Genomic DNA, 24,667 nt, shown 5'->3' with positions numbered 1-24,667 from the left:
GCAGTAGGCCATTTAGCCCCTCAGGTCTGCTCCACCAATTAATATCACGGCTGATCTGATAGTAATCTTGAATCTGCATCCCACCTATTCCCAATTATAATCTATTACTTCCTTGCTTACCAAGAATCTATCCAACTCTGCCTTAATATTCAGAGACTCTGCTTCCACTACCTTCTCAAGGAGAGCTCCAAAGACTCATGACCCTCAAAAGAAAAAAAATTGCACTTCATCTTTGTTTTAAATAGGTGATTCATTATTTTAAAAACAACAAGGAATAGCCCTGATCTCTGTCAGTACAATTCTAAAAAGGGATGCAGGAACAATTTCAACTATTATAACTCCATTGCTTGTATAGCATCAGGGGAATGCATGCAATTGAACAGCAGATTAAGCTCAGACCTTTTGCTTCAGCAAGCATTCCAAAATTCAGAATTTCAAATGATAGGAAGCAGATGTCTGAGTATGATATACTCGTCATCTAAATAATCAAATGACATTACACCACTGTAACCTCTTCAACATGTGCACATCATCATTTATGTGAGACAAACAAATTAATTCAACTTTCACCCTTATTCCAACTTGACGGACAAAGGCAAAAGACGAATGGGAACATCACCACCTGCAAGTTCGACTCTAAGCCACGTGCCAGCCTGACTTGGAATTATACCATACTGGGTAAAAAAAGCCTGCAATTCCCAAACAGCACTGTGGATGTAGCATACGGTCTGCCACCGTTTGAGGCGGCAGTGCATTATCATCTTCCCATGGGCAATACATGCTGCATTAGCCAGCACCACCTACAGTCTCCTAAAAAGTAGTTTGAAATATCTGGTAATGTTGTAGAAAATGTTGGTGCTGTAGGCAAGACGCAAACATATTTTGTGCAGAATATTCTCAGCAACACATTCATTGACAATCACCAAAAAGTTCATAGATGTATTCACAATCACCATTAAAAACAGATAGAAAAGGCTCACCCGTACACAGAAACATGTTCTGAATTCAATATCCTGCCCCTTAATTATACTGTTCTATACTTAGAAATATCAGTATACTGACACTGAACTGCAATTGGAAATTGTCAATACCAGAATGATTTAACAAAATATTGCATCAATTGTTAATATGATTTGGCTGTCAAGGTGGCCCGACAATGACAGGAACCCGGGTTCATTTCCAGCCTCAGATGACTGTGTGAAGTTTGCACATTCTCCTCATATCTGCTTGGATTTCCTCTGCGTGCTCCGGTTTCTTCTCACAGTCTAAAAGGTGTGTCGGTTAGGTTGACTGGCCGTGCTTAGGAGCTCAGTAGGGTAAACATTTGGGGTTATAGGGCCTAGATGGAATTACCATCAGTGCAGGCTTGATGGGCCTGATGGTCACTTTCTCCACCATAGGGATTCTATGAACTCTTCTATTCATTTCAAAACACTACTTCAAATGATGTCATTTTCCCCCATTTGTTCCTCCATCAAATTCCACCTCATATTTTAACCAAACCTTCTTCCTTCTCCAGGTACAGTCCAACTCTGTTTCACACAGTCCTCCCATCATTCTTGAGGCAAACTATAATCTTTATTTTAACTATAGTTGGTGAGTGGAACAGAACAAAAAAAGGGAAACAATTCTATTCAGATCTAAATCTCAGAACTTCAGTCAATAGATAGCTGACACTTTTTTCTTCCCTTTGGAATTATTCTCTTAGATTTGTTTTTATGGGGGGTGAGGGGGCTGTTTCTGGTAGCTGCTGAGGAGGATGTATGGAGGTGCATCTTCTTTTAAAATTATCTAGTTTTCTCTCATCCCTCTCCCAGGTACAATAATCTTACTATTTTAATATAAAAGAAAAATAGAGTTTAGATCTTGGCATAGCCACTGGAAGACCCAGAAGAGAGAGAGAGACAGAGGCAAAGATGGCAGTGGCTCCAGCTGGGTCTGTGAGAAGAAACATAAAAGTGTCCAGAATGTTTCAGTGGTTGGAAAACCCATACATGACTGGGCAAACTGCACATTACAGCATCGGCCAGTGGCAATGATAAAACAGCACAGATTTACTGTTCTGACAAAGCGCCAACCCAAAACAATAATCTGGTTCTTTCACAAGAATATAAGAACTATGAGCAGGAGTGGGCAAATCAGCCCTTTGAACATGCTCCGCCATCTGATACCATCATGGCAGATTTCATTTCAGCCTCAACTCCACTTTCCTGCCATTCTCCATGACCCTGCAATCCACGAATTTAAAAAAGTCTGTACATCTCCCTACTCAGTGTTAAAATTACTCAATGTTTCCACATTGACCACACTCTGTGGTAGCCATTTCCACAGATTCACCACCATTGAGAGAAGTAATTTTGCCACGTCTTAAATCTGCTACCACATATCCTAAAACAATGAGCTATTGTTCTAGATTGTCCCGCGAGAGGAAATATTCTATGACTATCCTGTCAATCCTCTTTATCATCTTACATATCTCAATTAGATCTCCTCTCATTTTTCTAAACTATAGAGGGCACAGGCCTAAACTGCTCAATCTCTTTCTCAGAAACACTCATCTCCGGAATTAACCAAGTGGACCTCGTCTGAAATGCCTCCATACATCCCTCCCTAAATAAGGGGACCAAAACTGTACACAATACTCCAGGTGCAGTCTCACTAATTAATGACTTGCGCAGTTGCAGCAACACTTCCCAGTATTTACTCTACTCATTTAGCAATGAGTGACAAAAACCCACAGGTTAAGTGTTGCCAGTATTTTCTCTATTTTATAGAAATTCCTGGATCTTAAACTCCATGATTGGAAGTACTACATCAAAAAGGTATCATACACAGAGGTTCTCCTTTCCAATCTTTTTAAAATGCAAGGTAAAGTTTCTTAAAGATGGGCCCTAGATTTCAAAAATAGGCCTGTAGATGGGAAAATGAAGGAATAGATGTCAAAGTTGTTCAATACACTGAAGCTTATTCCTGTAACATTTCATTTTCCATCATGGCTGTTAAATATAGCTTGAGTAATCAAGTTTCTGTTAAGATTACTTTACATAGGAGGACATATCAAATAACATCTCAAGCTTTATTGAAACAGGCAAGTTATTTCTGCTTTAGTTTTATGAAGTTCTCATTAGGATGCAACTAGAGTGCTGCATTGTGTTCGGATCCCCACACTTCCCCATAGGAAAGATGCATGCGTCCTTGGAAGGATGCAAAGACTTACAAGATTAATTCCAGAGATGTGGAATTTTACTGAATCATTGTATTGTTGCAGCACAGGTCATCATGTGGCATTTCACATCTGCACTGATTAGCATAAGAATGACACTTTCTGCCCATTACTCTGCAGATACAGTCTAATTTACTTATTAAAGCTTCGACTGAAGCTATTTCCACCATAGACTCAGACAGTACGTTTCAGCTGCATTTTACGAGAGAGGCTGAGATTCTTTGCTTTGGGCCAAAGGAGATTTCAACAGAGGTGTACAAATTATAACAGGTTTGGGTAAATTAGACAAGGAAATAAGATCCTGTTCTTATTATCTGACAGTACAAGGACTAAGGCAGATTTACGGTCTTGGACAGATGTAGAGGAAACATGAGGAAGAACCTTTTGTTCAAAACACACCTGGAAGTCACTGTTCACAAGGATGGTGAAAGTGGAAGCAATGATTGCAAAAGTAAATTGGATAGGTACTCCAACTAAATTAACTTGCAGAGCCAAGAAAATTGACTAGATTACTCAATGGAAAGTAAGGTGATGTTTGAAGGGCCAATTGGCCCCAACGACTCTGTACAACAAGTGCGTTTTAACTCCAGATTTAAAATTTCTCATACGAACTTGTTGTGGAGTGTTCCAAATCCCTACCATTCCTTGTGAAAAGTTCCAAAGAAAAGCATAGTTGAAAAGATAAGCTTAGTCTTCCTATTCCAAAACAGAGCAACGAGACTGTATCAAAAATTATGGGGTACATTCTCCCATCCTGCCCACCACAGGGATCGTAATGGGCAGCAGGACAGGCCATACAAAAGGTCCATTGACCTCAGGCCAAATTCTCTGGTTTTGGAACAAGCCTGGCCAGAGAATCCCAGCCTATATCTTTGCCCAAGTTCAGGTCTTCCTGCTGCATATATAAATGCGAACCAAAAATGTCAGAGCACAATCTACTTAAACAAAATAAATCCCATCTCACAATGTTCTTCTTTTGGGAGGAGGGGATTAGATGTTAGCATCTAACAGTTGATGTTACAAAATGGTAAGAGCCAAGACTACAAGTCAATCATGCAACATGGATTTCTGACACCTAAATAGTAGACAGGTAGACCAACGTTACAGGTATAATTGATTTTATAGTACAATTCAAGTGAATTATAACAAGAGTGCAAGAAAAAGAAAATTGCACACAAAGACCACTGTTAATATCTCAGGAAAACCTATTCAACAATTCAGCTAATTGCTTTGTTAGTTGGCATCTTTCACCAGCAAAATATAAATCAAATGGCTTCCATTATTTAACATGAATTTAACTGGAGTTTTATCCTTTTCTTGCACAAAAATCACTAAATTAAGCACACTTAAATCTCTATTTCTAATACCCAACAACACAATTAAACTATTTACAATGATTTCTGCTTTCTGATACGCAGGGCAGGACATTTCTCCCCCCTCTGCGGTGTGTTTGGCTGTGACAGGAGGCAGCATGCCACTCGCTGGGAGCGGGAATTTATATTCCCACCACTGTCAACAGGGATTCTCACTGAACGCACTCCTCGCTACTGGGAAACTCACAGTTGGGGCACACTGTAGTAGGACCAGAAGATCCGGCCAGCGTGAACGGTGGCAAGATTTGTCACAAAATGTTTCCTCACAAATGACCATGGATCTACAACAGCAACTTGGACTTATCTATGCCTTCCATCAGAAGTAGGTAACGTTTTTCTCCAATTTGGAACTCCATTCTCATTTTTGCCACATTCCCACCAAGATGTCAGAGAATCAGATCGGCCTTATTCTTTCGTCATACAGAAATTCTTAAATTCTGAGGCAATCTTTATTGATCAATTTGAACAGTGTCCCTTTGAAAGCATATTTTGCATGTTACAGTATAATATTCTTGTAGCAAGGAGAAGGCCACTTGGCCCTTCAAGTTTGCTCAGCCAGTTAGATCATGGTCAAATTTTAACTTCAACTCCACATTCCTGCCTCGCCTTTCACCATCTTGTTAATCAAGAATCAAATTGAGTTCTATCTTAAAAATATGCATTCTTAAGCAGGTAGAAGACTGTGTGCCAAAGACGCAAATCCATGTGTTCCTCAATCGAAAACCATGGATGAACAAGGACATCCACTGCTTGCTGAAGTCCAGGTCTGAGGCGTCCAAGTCAGGTTATACAAGAAAGCCAGATACAATCTAAGGAGATTCATCAAAGATGCCAAAAGATAGTACCAGACCAAGCTAAAATTCCAAGTTAGCCACCCCCACCACTATGGCAAGGTCTGCAAGACACGCAGGCTACAAGACGTAGGCATGTAAAAATCGCCAGCTCCAACATATCCCTGATGAGTTCAATGCATTCTACGACCATTTTGATCAAGGGGTCAGTGAGAGCACACCCACTACCCTGTACGAACCTGTATCTGGGGGTCACCATTGCAGATGTCAGAGCAGCTTTCTCAAAGGTCAACCCACAGAAAGCAACTGGCCTGGATGGGATATATGGATGAGCACTCAGATCCTGTATGGATCAGCTGGCAGGGGTATTCGCGGATGTCTTCAACCTCTTTTTACAACAATCTGAGGTCCCTATCTGCTTCAAGAAGACAACCATCATCCCGATACCTAAGAAAAACCAAGCAGCGTGCCTTAATTACTGTCAGCCGGTGGCTTTAATATCCAGCATTGTGAAGTGCTTCGAAAGGCTAATCGTGGCATGTATCAATTCCAGCCTCCCGGGCTACCTGGGTTCACTACAGTGTGCTTACCGCCGCAACAGCGGATGTCATCTCCATGGCCTGCATTCAACCTGGAACACCTAGATAACAAGGACGCCTTTGTCAGACTCCTATTTATTGACAACAGCTCAGTCTTCAACACATTATTGCCACGAAATTCATCTCCAAACTCTGTGACCTCAGCCTCGGCTCTTCCGTGACTGGATCTTGAACTTCCTAACCCGTAGATTACAATCAGTAAGACTAGGCAACACCACCTCCTCCACAATCATCCCCAACACCAGGTGTCCCACAAGGAGGTGTTCTCAGCCTCCTACTATACTCCTTATATACCTATGACTATGTGGCCAAATTCCCCTCCAGTTCAATTTTCAAGTTTGTTGATGACGCAACCTTGGTGGGTTGAATCTCAAACAATTATGAGAGAGTACAGGCATGAGACAGAGAATCTGGTGAAATGATGCGGCGAGAATAATCTCTGCCTTAAACGTCAACAAAACGAAGGAGACTGTCATTGACTTCAGGAAGCGTAAAGGAGAACAAGTCCCTGTCTACATCAACCGAGATGCAGTAGAAATGATCACAATTTTAGGTGACCAGATCACCAACAACCTGTCCTGGTCCATCCATGCTGACATTATAGTTAAGAAAGCCCACCAACACCTCTACTTTCTCAGAAGACCAAGGAAATTTGGCATGTCAGCTACGACTCTCACCACTTTTACAGATGGACCACAGAAAGCATTCATTCTGGTTGTATCACAGCTTGGCATGGCTCCTGCTCTGCCCAAGACCACACAAAGCTACAAAGGTCGTGAATGTAGCCCTATCCATCACGCAATCCAGCCTCTGTCTACGTTTCCCGCTGCTTCAGCGAAGCAGCCAGCATAATTAAGGACCCCGCGCACCCCAGGCATTCTCTCTTCCACCTTCTTCCGTCGGGAAAAAGATGCAAAAGTCTGAGGTCACCTACCAAGCAACTCAAGAACAGCTTCTTCCCTGCTGCCTTCAGACTTCTGAATGGACCAGCCTTGCATTAAGTTGATCTTTCTTGACACCGTAGTTATAATTATAACACTACATTCAGCATTCTTTCGTTTTCTTCATGAACGGTATGCTTTGTCTATATAGCGCGCAAGAAACAATACATTTCACTCTATGCTTACATGTGACAATAATAAATCAAATTAGATTCCGCCTCAAATATTTTTTGGAGGGAGAGATTTCCAAGGGCTCACGACCCTCAAGTGAAAATAACCCTCATCTGTCTTAAACAAGCAACCTCCTATTTTTAAACAGTGACCCTGGTTCCAAATTCTCCAACAAGTGTGAACATCCTCTCCATATCCACATTGTCAAGATCCCCTCAGGATTTTAACAGTTTGAACAAGTCGCCTCTTATTCTTTTCAACTCGAGTGAATGCACATCTAGCCGGGTATTCCTTACCTCATAAGGCAACACACCCATTCCTGGTATAATTCTAGTAAACCTTCTCTGAACAGAGATTTACATTTATATCTTTCCTTAAAATGCTCCAGATGTAGTATCATCAATACCCTGTATAAGCAAAACATAAACTCCTTGCTTGTAATCAATTCCCCTCACAATAAACAATAAGATTTTATTAGTTGTTGAAATTATTTGCTGTACTGCATATGAGCCTTTTGTGATTCATGCACCAGGACACCAAGATCCTGAATCTCAGGCCTTAACCTCTCATGATTCAAATATGCTTGTCTGTAGTTCTACCAAAATGAGGAATTGCACATTTTGTTTATGGATTCATAGGATCTGGGCGTCACTGGCTGGGCCAGCATTTATCGCCCATCCCAGAAGGTATTTTTGAAACAGTCAACCAAATTACCATGGATCTGGAGTCACACATAGTTGTCCTTAGCCAGTCCGGCCTATCGGTGAACCAGATGGGTTTTTGCCACAACTGACCAATGGCATCATGGTTATCATTAGACTTTTAATTCAAGATTTTTATTGGATTCAGGTTTCACCATTTGCCATGGTTGGATTTGAACTCGGGTCCTCAGAGCATTACCTTGGGTCTCTGGATTATGAGTCAAGCGACAGTAACACTGCCTACCCACATAATATTCCATATGCCAGATCTCTGCTCACTCACGTAACCCATCTCTGGGCCTTTACAGACTCATGTCCTCTTCACAATTTACTTTCCTACCTATCTTTGTATCATTAGCAAATTTAGCAACCATACCTTTGGTTCCTTCATCCAAGCCTGTATGTGAAGTGTAAAACTCTGATGCCCCAGTAGTGATCCCTTTGGCACATCATGCCATTTTTGACCCATTTGATCCAACTGCTTCCCGTTAGCTCGCTAATCTTTTATCCAAGTCAATATGTTACTTCCAACACCATGAGCTTTTATTTTCTGCAGTAACCTTAGATTTCCAAAAGGCATTGCATCAAACTACAGTACATCCATGGCTCCCCCTTACCAACATCACATGTGACTCTTTCAAAGAAGTCCAATAAATTGGTTGATCGTGATTTTGCTTTCACAAAATCATGTTGACTTTGCCTGACTGCATTGGTTTTTGAGGTGCCTTGCTAGCAATAACTTCTAAAATTATCCATATTAGAAAATACCATATACAGCAAAAGTGGGGGATGCAATGCAGTTTGTAGAAACAATAGATTGGTATTGAAATCCGTAAGCTCCCTAACCCACACCCTGGTCCAAGGAGGTACTCTACTTTTCATTCTTACCTGGTCCACTCGTCCACTATTGATTTCATTTGGAAGAAATTTCTTGCCAATGGCTCTTAAGTCACTCTGAAAACAAAATATTGATATAAATTAGAAAACTGCACACAAAAAAGATAATAGCAAAGTGATGTAACATAAATTGTTCATGTTCTGAAAACAGAATTCAGTAACAATTTGAACTAGTTATTTTTAAAAATGGTTTTAATTTCTCCAAGTATTGATACAAGTATGTTTATTATTCTTCATAAGACTCTGTTCTCAGTGCTGCACCATACTTGATGAGAATGTAGATAAAAGCGTGTAAGAATCAGTGCCTCCAATTGGGTGTTCTTTTGTTCCCATTCATTGAAACAAATTTAGAATAAATTGGGCATATTGGCCTCCGCTCAATTCACCAACTAATGATCATATCGAGTATGCTCCACAGTGGGGTGGACTATTCTTTATAACTGAACCTAACTCCAAAGATGAAGCAAATTTTTCTTTGCCTAGACAAAGAAAGCAGATTCTGGGTATCAGATATTTCAGTTGTTAGAAGGCAAGGTTAAGAAAGCTAGAGGAGATCATAATTCCCTCAGTTTTATATTTTCAGGATTATGAAACCATCTGATAAAGTTGTGCAGGAAATTGCTTGTATGAGTGACAGGTTCAATTCCAGAGGAAACAAGTTAAAAGTAAGATGAGTCACACAAAAAGGCCTTTTCCATCCAAAAGGGCCAGCCACTAGGTAAGTTATCAGGGAAAGTCATGAAAGTATAGTTTAAATGGATTCAGATACAATGGATGGAATTTCAGCTGAATAATTGAATGATGTGGTCACATGTATGATTGATCTCTGAAGAGGGAGCCAAACTTATTGAATGTAATGACTTTTTCCCCATTCAAAAGTTTAATTTAATTCCAAACTCATCAATAAAGACCAAACCTGCAGTGCAGCATTGAATTTTAGTTTCCATGCCAAAAAGGAAATGCTTGTCTCAGAAGGGTGCAAATATTCACTTGATTGCCTCCAGGCAAAGGAGGTTGTCCTCTGAAGGAAAAAATTGAGTGAAATGGACCTATACTTCCTGGCATTAAAGGAGAATTAAAGGTGGGAGACAGGGGTGTACTGGTATTGTCATGGGACTGGTATTGCAGAGGTCCAGAGTGATGCTTTGGGGACCCAGGTTTGAATCCCACCATTGCAGAAAATGAAATTTGAATTCAATATTTTAAAAATCTGCAATTAAAAGTCTAATGACTATCAAACCATTGTCAATTGTTGTAAAATCCCATCTGGTTCACGAATGCCCTTTATAGAAGGGAACCTGGTGCTCTTACCTAGTTTGGCCTACATGTGACTCCAGACCCACGGCAATGTGGTTGATTAACTGCCCCCTCAAGGGCAATCAGGGATGGGCTAGCCAGCGACGTACACATCTTATGAACAAATTCTTTAAAATCCTTTCGAAGATTCTCGAAGGACTTGACAAGATAGATTCTCAGAATATTTCCCTGGTTGCAGGGAACATAGAATTGCTGTTCCAATATCCTGTAACTGAGTGAAATTTCTTCACTCAGAGGACTGTGAATCAATGGGAATTCTTACTTGAAGGAGGTGTGAACTTTTACTTGTTAATTGCATTAAAGGTTCAGATTTTTGAACTGTAAGAGAATCATGGGATACAAGAATTGTGGAAAGTAAGAGTTGAGGTCAAGGATCAGCCATGATCTTATTAATGGTAGTGCAGGCTCCAAAGGCCATTTTTTAGCCTAACAGCCCCAATTTCATCTTTTCATTGAATAAAAGCAAATTACTGCAGATGCTGGAATCTGAAAAGAAAAGAGAAAATGCTGGAAATTTTCAGCAAGTCTGGCTGCATCTGTAAGGAGAGAAAAGAGCTGACATTGACATTGTCAAAGCCAAAGAATCGTCTGGGCTCAAGATGTCAGCTCTTTTCTCTCCTTACAGATGTTGCCAGACTTGCTGAAATTTTCCCGCATTTTCTCTTTTGGTTTCATCTTTTCATAAACTCCATATAGCCAACCAGAAGGCACTAGCTGAAGTAAATAACTGCTATATTTTGTATTCCTCCCATGTTATGAAACATCACATCAGCTACTTTACAAGCATCTAGAGACAAACCCACTTACTTTCCAGGTTCTAATAACGAAAAGAATACTGAACTCAGGTTGGACATTTCTCTTGGTTTTCAAGTCACAACTACTTTAGGATAGCCATTAACAGAAACCTATTTTTAAAAACTCCTTATTGAAACAATATAGATCAACGCTACATTCAGGTGTACTGTCTGGAGTCTAATTACCATCGTATTCTCAGATAACATTAGTAGGCTTCAATGTCTCTCAGCCAAGAACCCACAACTACATTTGTTACTGATTCTGTGTGTTGTTTTTGCTGTGGGTCTTTAATTCACCACAGTAAAACTCAATTAAAAACACACATGAACTAGATCACTTGCCCAAGGCAAAGTTCAAAATTTAATCAAGAATTTTGGAGAAAATGTAATTATATCTCTCACAGGACAAGTGGTCAAAACTTTTAATGCCTGTTGTAGCACAGATTTCATGCTGGAAAGTTCTCAATTTATCTGTGTGACTGAAAGGACTCCGAGCTTTTGACGAAGGAGTACTTCATCAAGCCCAAGACTTTGGGAGGTTGAGGCCTTGAATTAAAAATAAACTGACAAAAATACAATATAATAAATTAATTTACCCCAATTTGAATGAAACACAGCTTTTGTTAAAACCTGTTTTTGGCATTCCCTACAAACTACAATTACTAAGAAGAAAAATGGGTGAAAAAAATCTTCAAAACAAATCTTGAGCCAGTTAGCAGACTACGCAATCACACAGTGACATGATCTCACTGCAAAGTTGCAGCATGTTGCATATTTTTAGCTTTTAAACAACTTAACAGGTGCTGCAGATGCACCTGATTTTAATATACCATACATGTCTAGTCAAAGAAAGCAGAAGGCTGATGGTCAACTGGTTAGCAAAATAAAAGTGCTTAATTGCGTACACCAAATCAGCACACGTACTGGTAAATTTAATTTCTTAAAATACAAGCAATGAACTACAATTGCTGCAGTCCAAGAAATATACTTAGCTAAAATTGAGATGTAAAACAAAGGACATTGAAGCTTAGGATGTTAGCAAAAGCATGTGAATAATTTTATATATAGCCTCACTGACAAGACAGTTAAAACAAATTGATATAATATAAATGAAACAGATAAACATCAAGAGAATCAGCCTGTAAGTCACTTACATTGAGTGCAATACGGATGATATCCTTCACATCAACTTTAACGGAAGCAGCAGTACAAGTTTCAATTCCTTCTGGAGAAAGATACCTAATAAAAAGAAAGAACCTGCATTCACATAGCATGCTTCATAACCTCCAACCACCCCAAAAGTTGTGTGAAAATACATGTATTGCAACCACTTTTTCTGAAAGGTAACACAGCAGCCAATTTACAATTTTCCCCACACACAGCAATGTCACAAATGATCAATTCGTTTGGTGATACTGTTGAAGGACTCGATTTTGGCAGTATCCCATAAGAACTCATTTGAAAAAGTATCACTGCATCTTCTTTACCCATCTGAAAAGGTGGCGTTGAAAAACTCTGCAATAAGATAGCACTGATAATGGAGCACTCCTTTCAACAGGATCATTTAAAGCATTTGTTTTATTCCAGAATAAATGAACAATAGAGCTAGCACTAATCTATACACACTTTTACATTTACTGGCAGTCACACATGACAAGTACACACCTCCGAACCCAATATACAGATTCTTACTCTGTGCCTACATATACTCTCTTATTATCACTCATGGAATAAAATGGAGAATAGCATCTTGGATACAAAATTGGCTGAATAATAGGAAGCGGAAATTAATGGTCAATGAATATTTTCGGGGAGGATGGTTACCAATGGTATTCCTCAGGAACCCTTGCTTTTCCTGATCTATATTAAAGGTCTATATCTTGGAGCGCAGGGGGAAATCTCAATGTTTGCAGATGTATTAAAAACTGTGAAGAGTACAGAACTTCAAAAGGATACAGAAAAGTTTGTGGAATGGGCAGATAAGGTTCACTGCCAAAAAGTGTGAGGTGATGCATTTTGTTACAAAGAACATGGGGAGACTTTATAAAAAAAATCGTCAAATTCTTTAAGAAGTGCAGGAGCAGAGGACCAGGGAGTATTTGTACATTGAGCATACAAATTGATAGGGCAGGTGGAGAAGGCTGTTAATAAAGCCTTAGTATTCTGGGCTTTATTAGTACTAGCAGAGAGGACAAGAGCAAGAAGACCATGCTGAACTTGTACAAAATACTAGTTGGACCTCAGCTGGAACAACAAACAGTTTGAGGTGCCACATTATAGGAACGCATTGGAGGGAGAGAGCAGAAGAAATTTAAAACAGTAGTTCCAGGGATGGGAAACTTCAAATCTGAACGTAGATTGGGAATGTTCTCCTTGGAGAGAAGATTTAAGAGAGACGTTCAAAATCATGAGCATAGACAGAATAGCGAGAGAGAAACTGTTCCCATTCATAAAAGGGTCAAGATTGAGGGGGGACAAATTTAGCAATTTGCAAAAGAAGCGAATGTGATCTGAGAATAAACTTTTTCACATAATCAGGGACTCAGGTCTGCAATGCGCTGCCTGGACATGTGATCGTAAGAAGTCTTACGGCACAACATTAAAGTCCAACAGGTTTATTTGGTAGCTCGAGCTGTCGGAACGTTGCCCCTTCATCAGGTGAGTAGAGGATTGGGTTCACAAACAGGGCACATACACATACAGACTCAATTTACAAGGTAATGGCTGAAATTCGAGTCTTAACAGGTAATTAAGTCTCTACAGGTGCAGACAATACAAGTGGAGAGAGGATTAAAGAGAGGGCTTGTCCTTAGGGGGTGCCTTCTTTAACGTGTTTTCCCCTAAACACAGGATCTGCTCAGATAAGGAGGATCACAACAGATACCTACAGACGCTGAAAGATGCCCTCATAAGAGCAGGATATGGCACTCAACTCATCAATCGACAGTTCCGACATGCCACAGCGAAAAACTGCACAGACCTCTTCAGAAGACAAACACAGGACATGGCAGACAGAATCCTCTGTCATCCAGTACTTCCCCGGAGCGGATAAGCTACAGCTTTTCCAAAGCCTTCAACATGTCATCAATGAAGGTGAATTTCTCGCCAAGCCCATCCTCACACCCCAGCTACCTGCCTTCAAACAACCGCACAACCTCAAAACAGAACATTGTCCAGAAGAAAACGATCCAGTCTTCAGGAGAAGTGACCACAACACCACAAAACCTTTCAGAGCAATCTCTGCATGATCATCAACATAGATGCTATCATCTCATGCGAGAACACCATCCACAAGGTACACGGTACATACTCTTGCAACTCGGCCAATGCTGTCTACCTGATACACTGCAGGAAAGGATGTCCTGAGGCAGGGTATATTGGTGAGACCACGCAGACTCTACCACAAATGAATGAATGGACGCCGCTCAACAATCATCCGGAAGAGTATTCGCCTCCTGTCGGGGAACACTTCAGCAGTCAAGGGCATCCAGCCTCTGATCTTTGGGTAAGTGCTCTCCAAGGTGGCCTTCATGACACACAGAATCGCCGAGCAGAAACTGATAGCCATGGTCCACACACGAGGACCGTCTCAACTGGGATCTAGGGTTCATGTCACACAATCATGTAACCCCCCCCAGTAACTGTCCTAGCTTGAGACAATTCACAACTCTTTAACCTGCTATTTAACCCTCTCCCCACTCGCATTGTCTAAGCCTGTGGAGACTTGATTACCTGTTAAGACTCGCATTTAAAGCATTATCTTGTAAATTGAGTCTGTGTCTGTTTATGAACCCACTCACCTGATGAAGGGGCAGTGCTCCAAAAGCTCGTGCTACCAAATAAACCTGTTGGATTTGAATCTGGTATTGAGAGATTCCTTACTGTGCTTACCGCAGACCAACACCAGCATCTCCACATCATGGACGTGTGAATGGTGGCAGGATCAATCAAGGCATTCAAGAGAGCATTAGATGATTACTTAGAAAAACAATGTGCAGGGGTATGGAGAAAAGGCACAGTGGCTACTCCTTTGGAGAGCTAGAGCAGACATGGGCCAAATGGCCTCCATCTGTGTCATTATGAATATGATAATTACATGGGGCTCAGCTGAATGCCCAGTTAAGGTTAATAAGTAAAAAAATTTTAAAACGAATTTAATCAAAAGCCTCCCTATTCCATACAATGCATTACATTGCAAAACTTCTCTCAAGTCCCTAATTTCTTGGTTTTTATTAGTCAATCAAGCAACTGATGACTTGCATCCACTCACTCAAATTTTAGAGATATCTTTTCCCTCAAGCTTTTGTTGCAAGATAAGCACAATCCATAATCTTTCACTCACACTTGACTCCCTGAATGTAATACAGAGTGTGTCTACCTTCCACAATGAATGAAGTTCAGTATATCCCTTACACACAACCTCATTCCAACCTTTGACAAATAGAATCAAATATCACTGTCTTCAAAATAGCCAGTGTTTCAACAAAGTATTTTCATCAAGCTTTGCTATTTTCTTAGCTTTTCAGACCAAGGACATTTCCCATTTTCAGCCACAAGAAATATTATGAAACTAACCGGACTGGAATGCCCATCAAGTAGAATAGCACATAAAAATATTAAAAATGACTGATTGGGTTAAGATCAAACTTGATAATACGTTGATCATAATGGATAAATTTGATATCTGATATTTCACAGTATAAAATTAGCTTTCAAGGCCAATGAGCACATTTTGATGGTAATTCTCAAGTTAGTACAGGCGGCATGGTAGCACAGTGGTTAGCACTGCTGCTTCACAACTCCAGGGACCTGGGTTCGATTCCCAGCTTGGGTCACTGTCTGTGTGGAGTTTGCACATTCTCCTTGTGTCTGCGTGGGTTTCCTCTGGGTGCTCTGGTTTCCTCCCACAGACTAAAGATGTGCAGGTTAGGTTAATTGGCCATGCTAAAAAAAAAATTGTCTTGAGATGTGTAGGTTAGAGGGATTAGTGGGTAAATACATAGGGATACGGGGGTAGGGCCTGAGTGGGCTTGTGGTTGGTGCAGATTCGATGGACCGAATGGTCTCCTTCTGCACAATAGGGCTTCTATTCTATAACATTTAAAGCCTGGGTACATTCAACAAAGGTGCAACTTTTTCAACACAGGACTAACCAGCATAAAAGTGGAAGCTTACATCAATTCACTGATTGCTTTGGGATTGCATTCTGGGCAACCTCAACAATGCATCCTCAGGAAGTACATGGAATCAATGAGATCAACTTCTGGGTATCCCTACTATTCAGTGCGTGTACTGATTCCCAAAGTTTTATCAGTTTAAGTGAAATTACGTAACAGATATAAGAAATACGAGTAGGCATTTTGGTCCATTTGGCCAGCTTTGTCATTCTACAAACTGATGGCTAATCTGATTGTTGCATCAAACTCATGCCATGTCCCTATAACCCTCAACCCCACTACTGATCAAAAATCTGTCTGACTCAGCCTTGAATCTATTTAAAGAACCCAGCCTCCATTGCTCAGAGGAAAAGAATTTCAAAGATTAATCTTCAGACGAAATTCCTCTTCATCTCCACCTTAAATGGGAGACTCTTCTACTGAAATTGTGTATCCCAGCTCTAGATTTCCAATCCAGGGGAAAACATCCTCAATATCTACCTTGTCAAGCCCTTCAGAATTTTTTGTTTTAATAAAACCACATTTCATTATTCTACATTTCAATAATTACAGGCTCAACTTGCACAACTTTTCCTTACAAGACAAACCCTTCACCTGAGAGATTAATTTTGTGAACCTTCCCTGAATTGCCTCCAATGCAAGTATATTTCCCGCTCCCCCCTCCCCTTTCAAATAAAAGAAGCCAGAACTGTTGTCTAGGTAGTCTCAATGTTCTGTATAGCTGTAGCAAGACTTCCTTACTTTTATATTCGATTCCCTTTCAAAAGGTTAACATTGCCTTCTTAAATATTTGCTGTATCTGCATTCCAACAGTGAGTGTTTCATAAATGAGGATACCCAGGTCCCTCTGAACACAGCATTCTGCAATCTCTCTCCATTTAAGTCATATACTGCTTCCCTATTGTTCCTAAAGTGGGGAACTTCACATTTCCCACATGATACTCCACTTTACATGTTCAATCCTCAAAAAAAACACTGTAAAATCGTGAAATATGATTTTCCTGTCTCTCTTCCCCCTCTCCCCCCTTGGGTGATGGCAAAGTCTGACAGTTTTGTCATCATGACCCACACAAAATCTGAACCCATGTGTTCAAGTCAAGCTTTCTATTCAGAGGTGAGAGGGCTATCACTGAGCTAAATTTGCATTAGAGATAAATGGAAGAGCTTAATATCATTTGGAATACAGGATATTTCAATTATCTGAAAACATTTTTAAAAACAAAATCAGTTGTCCATTTGACTTGTAATGGTTAAATATTTCCTACCAACTATTGTTCAAGTAAGAATACTACGTTATTAGTGCAACACTCAAAATTGAAAACTGACCAGAATTTTTGCAGGAAACTTATCACAGTAACATCATGGGAGAAATAGGGGCTCACGATCAGACAACACATGCATATTCCAATAATTTTTTTCTGCAGCTGCTCTTGTTTAAATATACAAATGATTGCCTTCAAGCTAAAAAGTAAAAATTAAAGCAAAATTGATGCAGCTCCAATCAAGTTCATTCCAAAAATTCAACACTACTGAATTTTTCACAATGGGTTTTTGTCCAAACTATATTTTTAAACAATTAACTCAAAAAGCAAAATTAAACCAAGAGGGTCAAAATGAGCTAACAATTAATTAAATGCAGTGAGCATCGCTAACTGGTCGAGACAACATGTTGATGATGCCCCTGTGTTCCTCAGGCGCAAACTCTTCACTCAAAAGTTTGGGAAGCAGCCAGGATGAAAGCTGAAAAACTTATGTACCAAATCCGAAACACTGGAAGAAACTTTGTTCTTTAAAACATGTCATGGGGTCAACTTCTGTACAACAAATAGTGAGGATTTGTTCCATATAAGAGACGATAGCTCTAACATTTCAGCAGTTCCTCGATTCTCTTCTATTATCAACATCAAGACTGAAGAGGGAAGTTACAGTACAAAAAAGGACACAATAGCTCACAAGCACTGTCATTAAGTAACCAATTCTTATCTGGGACACTAGTTATCAAGGTTTCTTTCCAATAAAAGTTGCAATCTTTGAGCACAATGGATTGCCAACCATGTCAGATTTCAACAATTTGATCTGGTTACCGTTATGCTCTCGAACTGGGGATTCCCAATTTTCTCTGGCATGATAATAATTGAAGCCGCTCATTCCTACTGCTGACCTTCCAATTTTTTCCATCCAAAATGCATCACTGCATATTGCTCTACATTTAATTGCATATGCCACGTATCTGCACATTTCATCAATCTAAGTCCTCCATGTAGTTGGCAACATTTCCAAGCATTGAGCCACCTGAATTTAACTGCCTAAGGCATAAATCCACAAAGACCAGTTTTCATAATACTGAACCCTGGAGGACACCACTATTTCTTTCATTCAGTCTAATAAAGAATCATTCACTACTTCACAGCACATATGATATCATATTTGTCAAAAGGAAAGAACGTACATTTACATGTGCATCTCACAATGCAGGATATCTCAAACCATTTTACAACTGATGAAGTATTTTTGAACTGTTGTCGCTTTTGTGACATAGGAGACATGGCAGCCAATTTGCAAATAGCATGGTTCCAAAAATAGCAATGAGTTACTAAGATAGGCTCTTTTAGTGGTGTTGGGCAAGGGATAAATATTAGCCAAGACACAGCAGACAAAGTTTTTGCTGAATCTTCAAATAGTGCCAGTGAAACATTTGTTTTCATAAGGTAGATATCAAGTCAACATTTCAGCAGGAAAATATCACATCTAACAAAGCAAAATTGTCAGTCAGCAATTCACGCTCAAGACACTTATTAGCAAATCAAGTATGTTCATTACATGGTGGTTTGGATTCCTTTTAGCTTTTGGTAATAAATCCTGTGGATTTTGTTAATTTTCCAAGAAAATAAGTTATTAGCTTTAATGTACATTATTTTAACTCAGTACACAAGATCAATCGCAACTTCATAAAATCCTTTGTACGAACAAAGTTGACAACTCCAACTTGGATAAATCTTCCTTAAGTATTTGGCAGTTAAGGTCATCCAATATTTACTGCAGGTTATCGTGCCAAAGGGTATAACGATATTCAGGTGTGTGCCTTCTGCATCATGAACAAACAAAAATCACTCAGCGCTAGAAAGAAACAGCAGCAAAAAAAAAATTGCTTTCTCCTTTAGGGACAAAGCAGCAGACTGGTTTGCTCACAGAAATGGAACACAATGCCCACTTTTGCATATATTTACTTGTCATTAGCCCGAAGACACAAACACTTTTTGTATGACTGAAATCATTGCAAAACATAAATATGCGCAGTTTGGACTGATGTTCATTTCAATTTCACTGACTGTCTTGTAAGAAATGGACCACACAGGTATTCTTAAGTTAAACACATAAGGGGTTAGTTTTATTGAAGTAAAATGCATTCAAGCAAAATATTAAAAATGTACGTATATGCCCTACTTCACACTGACGGTCGCAATCATTAATTCAAACCCTAAACATGCAAAACAAAACTATCTTCACAGATTGTCAGTAAAATTTGGTCAAGTTAAAAATGCAGATTAAAAAAGTCATAAATAATCACTTATTGCACCCAGAGGTATTGATTCTTCACAGTTATGGTTGTGATCCTTTTCTCTGAAAAATGTTTGTAGAAAAACCAATGGCTTTTTAATGGAATTCTTGCTAGTTGCAGGAACCCAGACACTTTTCTCAGCCAAAGAGGTTGCTGACTGAAATGAAATGCTGTAAAGAGAGCAAAGGAGATGCCAGCTCCCTCTTCTGTGTTTGGATCCCAATTCTAGAATCCATAAAAAGGTGATATCACACAACCTATCTCCACTTCCACTGGATGTTCCAAATAGAGGACTAGCTCATGTCTTCCACAGTTTCCCTTGAGTCATCGTTTCATAATTGAGGTGATTATTTCAAAATTGTCACAACCATAAATGTCTGAATAATCCATTCTTCATCTTGATGATAGAGGAAGGAGCCATTTGCTCCGGGGTGCCATGCTCTCTGCTGGGGTTTCATAGAACATAGAACATTACAGCGCAGAACAGGCCCTTCGGCCCACGATGTTGCGCCGACCAGTTACAAAAACAATGACCCACTAGCCTATACCAATCCCTTTTCGTCCATAAACCTATCCAGAGATCTCTTAAACGCCCCCAAACTAGATGCATTTACAACCGCAGCAGGCAGGGCATTCCAATCCCTCACCACCCGCTGGGTAAAGAACCTACCCCTGACATCCGTCCTGTAGCTACCCCCCCTTAATTTAAAGCCATGCCCCCTCGTGCTAGCTTTCTCCATCCGAGGAAAAAGGCTATCACTATCCACCCTATCTAAACCTCTAATCATCTTATATGTTTCAATAAGATCCCCTCTTAGCCGCCTTCTTTCCAACGAAAATGGAATGTGTGCAAAGTAGCAGCGACCTCAAATCTGTGTTCTTTGTTTCGCAAAAGCGCATTTTTCCTTTTTTAAAAAGGCTACATATATAGTTGATTAAATTACAAATTAATATTCTGTATACCACACCTTTGTAACATTTGGCTGATGTTGCATTTCAAATTGTTTTCAACCAATTTACATTACTTTCTTAGCTTACATTTATAATAGTCTAGGTTCAGTTTTTCCAGTAGTCTTAAATATTTTATTTATTGTAATGACATCCCCTTCAGCATCTGTTTTCTCAAGTGTCATGGACAAGCCCATTTTTGCTCATCACCTTCACACTTAGACTAAGTATTCCAAGACAGGTTTCTGTCCAGGCAAATGTCACCCTCGGCGATGTACTAAACTATCCCTTTTAACTTATTTACACAGTCAAACATACAAACTTTTCTCAATACGCCTTCATTGTCCAGCTGGATGGAACTGCCCTAATTTGGTTCCATTCTTTTCAATCCCAGCCTGAGCTGCATGTGCAAGAATTTCTCTTCCAACCTCTCACTGTAATTAATCTCCAGCAACACCCAAGGATTAATCCTTGGCCCCTTTCCTCTGTTATCGACATGCTGCTTGTCAATGATATCATCCGATAACACTTTGGGTTCCTCACATACACCTCTTTTTCATCAGTTCCATGGTCCCCTCCACTGTCACCGATTTTAATGTTGCTTGTTTAACATCCAATATTGGATGAGCAGGAATTTCGACAAAATAAATACTGGGAAGAGTGAAACCACTGTTTTCAGTCCCTGCCACAAACTCCATTGTTTATATGCTACTTTCTCCCTTGACAGAATTCATAAGCTGAACCAGACCACTCACTACCTTGCTGTTGCATTTGGCCCCAAGTTTACTTTCTGACCACATAACTGAACTATTTCCAATTTGGATACAGCCTGGGCAGATCTCCTGCTGAAACTTGTCGCTATGTCATTCTTGTCTCGGTACTCAATTACTCCAACACTTCTAGTTTACCTCGCATCTCCCAGCTGTCAAGAACTGATACTCATCTAAAACTCCGCTGTCCAATCTTTCATCCCATCCAAACTCATTCACACATTATCCTACGTGTTTGCTGATCTTCACTGGCTCCATTTGACAAAGTCAAAATTCTAAAGTTCCCATTCTTGTTTTTATATCCTCTACCTATCACTGTGACCCCCTCCTGATAAGCCTTCAACATCTATGCACTACTCCAATTCTGGCATTTTGAGCATCACAGATTTTAACCTATTGGTGGAATCAATTCCCGAAATATGTCTGCCTCACTTTTTTCTTCAAAGATCTGGCCATTTTTACTCTGGTACACATTTTGAGCTTAACCAGGCCCATGACACATAGAATTAAGAGTTATTTGTTGCTGTTTGTTAAGAAGCTCTTATCTATGGTTACTTACCTTGATTTCTAATCATTACATAATTCACTGCATGTCAAACTTCTCAGTGTGACCAGACACTAGTTTCAGCACCCTACTGCTTTCATCATGCTTTGGTCACCTGTCTTGATAGCCCCTATCTTATCTAAAATGTCTTTACTGCCATTGCTCGTCAAGTACCTTGGGACATTTTACTATGTAAATATGCTATATAAAGCTAATTTGTGTTCGTCTTTTTGATATACTAACCAAAACCAGCAAACAGCAACCAAAAATACATGAATCAACCAGACAAAACCATCTCCCCATCTCAGACAACCTCTTAAAACAAGAAGGTTGTGATGCAGAACAGAAATAAACAATGTTTCTGACAGGTCAGTGATCTAAACATAGTGTATTTTTGAATTATGTTACATTTTACACATTTTCAAAAGGATTAAAAACGGAACAAAAGAAAAAACTAGTGCTTGGTCACACCTCTAAGAGATATCAGAGACTTCTTGTGTAATGAATTCCTTTGACCTCCAATTGTCATCAAGTAAACTAACATATACAAGAGCTTCTTAATAAACTGCACACCAGAGCAAAAAAAAACAGATCAGACAGATGCAGCATAACGTAGCAAAACATCCCAAAGCACTTTATATGCTTTGCCAATATGATAAAAATTCCCACTACACCAAAAGATTAGAGCAGGTAACTCAAAGTTTGAGCAGGAGGAGGAAAAAAGTGCAGAGATTTAAAGAGGGAAATTCAAAGTTCAGGAAATAGATAAAGAACTCCCTGTTCTTCATGGATCTTCACTGTCCATCTTATGCCAAAACAGCAACAACTTATTCTAGCACCTTTGTGTAATGAAACTTTCACAGGAGTATCATAAAACATGACATAGACTAACTTGAGTTATTCAGTAAGAATCCCTCTCGTGCAGGAGGAAGCCATTTGGCCCATTAAGCCTACACCAACAACAATCCCACTCAGGGCCTATCCCCGTAGCCCCATGTTTTTACACTGCTAATCACCCTGACGCCAAGGCGAAATTTAGCATGGTCAATAAATTCCTGCACATCTCTGGACTGTGGGAGGAATGATCAGAACTCTCCACTCACCTGACGAAGGGTTACAGGCCTGAAAGCTAGTGGCTTTTGCTACCAAAAAATAAACCTGTTGGACTTTAACCTGTTGTGAAAATTCTTACTGTGGGAGAAACCAGAGCACCCAGAGGAAACCCACAGACACAGGAAGAACGTGCAAACTCCACACAGTCATCCAAGGCTGGAGTTGAACCCAGCTCCTTGGCACTGAGGCAGCAGTGCTAACCATTGTGCCACCATGCTGCCTCAGAATTAATTTTTAAGGAGTGTTTTAGAAGAGGAAAAAGAACTACAGTGAGAGACAGAGACAGCATTTCAAAGACTGGACCTGAACAACACAAGAGACAGCCACCAACGATACAGCAGTAGGACCAGAAAGCAAGGATGAACATTTTGAAGTGGATGTTACTTGACTGGCAGCCAATGTAAGACAGAAAGCACAGAATAATAGGTGCACAAGAATTGGTACAGGAAATGGGCAGCTGAGTTTTAGATGACCTCAAGTTCAGACAGTAACAAGAAGCTATCCAGGAATACACTGGAATAATTAAATCTGGAAGTAACATTGGTATGAAGCAGGGATTCAGCAGCAGATAAGATGAGGTGGAGCAAGGTTGGGCAATGCTATGGAGGTGGAGATAGGCACTTAGCTATAACAATGTGGTCAAAGGATTCAACGGTGCTTGATTTAAGTTAACAGCAAAGAGGAGCACTACACATCTTGCAGTAAGGATTTTAAGTCTTTAAACTCAACTTTGCAACTCTGAATGGGGACAGCTTGCCTACTATACATCCCACATTAGTCACTTCACCTTACCGCTTAACAGAAATCCCACTGTCACCATTTATGCAAGTTAAGATCACACTGTACAGCCCGGATTCAGCAGCACTATAACTCGAGAACCGAGCAAGATCATAGGCACAAAACTGCTCATAAAGGTGATGGGGGTGAGGAGGAGAAAAAAAAGAGCCAGCGAACAAACATTCTTCGACATAAAACTAAGTTAATCATCTAACGCATGGATAACATAAAAATGCAATTGAACACGTTTGGGATGAGGCCTAGTGTACCAATGCGACCAGCTGCAGTCAACCTGGCAGAGGTGTTTCTAATGTTAACGCTGTGACAGCGGGACCAGCGAGCGTTGCGGGCTGAGTCACTGGCCACCCCTCTCCAGCCACCCTCCAGCGCCACTCACCAGCCTTCCTGGGCCAGAGCCAGGCCCGTGTCCGCCATCTTCACTCGGCCGCCCTTCCAGCGAACACGACGCGGCCGGCGCACAAAAGGGAATCGGGCTGCGGATCACCACGGAAGTTCCCCAGTGAGAAACGGGCGAACCTCATAGTCAAAACCGGACGCCTCGCTCCCCCACGCTCAGGCCTCAGCTTCCAGACCGCCCGCCCGCCTGGTCGCCCCGTCACGGCACGCAGGCGCCAACCGCCACGTCGCGAGCGATGATTGACGGTGAGGTCAGCCGATCAGCATCAGAAGAAAGCGGCGCGCCGCCGCCATTCATAAATTAACCGGAGTTCCCAAGGCGGAGGGGCGGGGCCTGGCGTCAATAAATCAGCAGCATATTCCGATCAATTAGAAAGTGAAACTTGAGGCTGCTGTGATGTTTCTTGCATTTATTCCTGGAACGTGGGCGTCGCTGGCTGGCCAGCGTTTATTGTCCATCCCTGGTAGCCCTTTTTCAGAGGGCAGTCAACCACCTTGCTGTGGGTTTGGAGTCACATGTAGGCCAGACCAGGTAAGGACCATAGATTTCCTTCT

General features: G+C 40.5%; 1 protein-coding gene across 3 annotated transcripts in view; it reads right to left on the bottom strand.

Moving 5' to 3' along the window:
* The window catches only part of tdrd3 (tudor domain containing 3), a 110,061-nt gene extending 85,779 nt beyond the window's left edge, over positions 1-24,282 (bottom strand). For 2 of the 3 annotated variants that reach the window (XM_080196909.1, XM_080196910.1), the window contains exons 1-3: positions 24,093-24,281; positions 11,962-12,046; positions 8,688-8,753 (exon numbers count right to left, since the gene is read on the bottom strand). In XM_080196909.1, coding sequence (XP_080053035.1) covers positions 8,688-8,753; positions 11,962-12,046; positions 24,093-24,130 — 189 coding nt within the window. In that variant the 5' untranslated portion in view covers positions 24,131-24,281. Of the gene's footprint in view, positions 1-8,687; positions 8,754-11,961; positions 12,047-24,092 lie in introns of all 3 variants that reach the window. The other variant, XR_013888028.1, reaches the window with a different exon arrangement.
* Between the last annotated feature and the right edge of the window lie 385 nt (positions 24,283-24,667).

This window comes from Carcharhinus amblyrhynchos, chromosome 10, assembly GCF_965287045.1.
Source record: "Carcharhinus amblyrhynchos chromosome 10, sCarAmb.v2.hapA, whole genome shotgun sequence".
NCBI lineage: Eukaryota > Metazoa > Chordata > Chondrichthyes > Carcharhiniformes > Carcharhinidae > Carcharhinus > Carcharhinus amblyrhynchos.
Note: the sequence above shows the minus strand (reverse complement) of the source record. Positions and strands in the feature narration are given on the sequence as shown.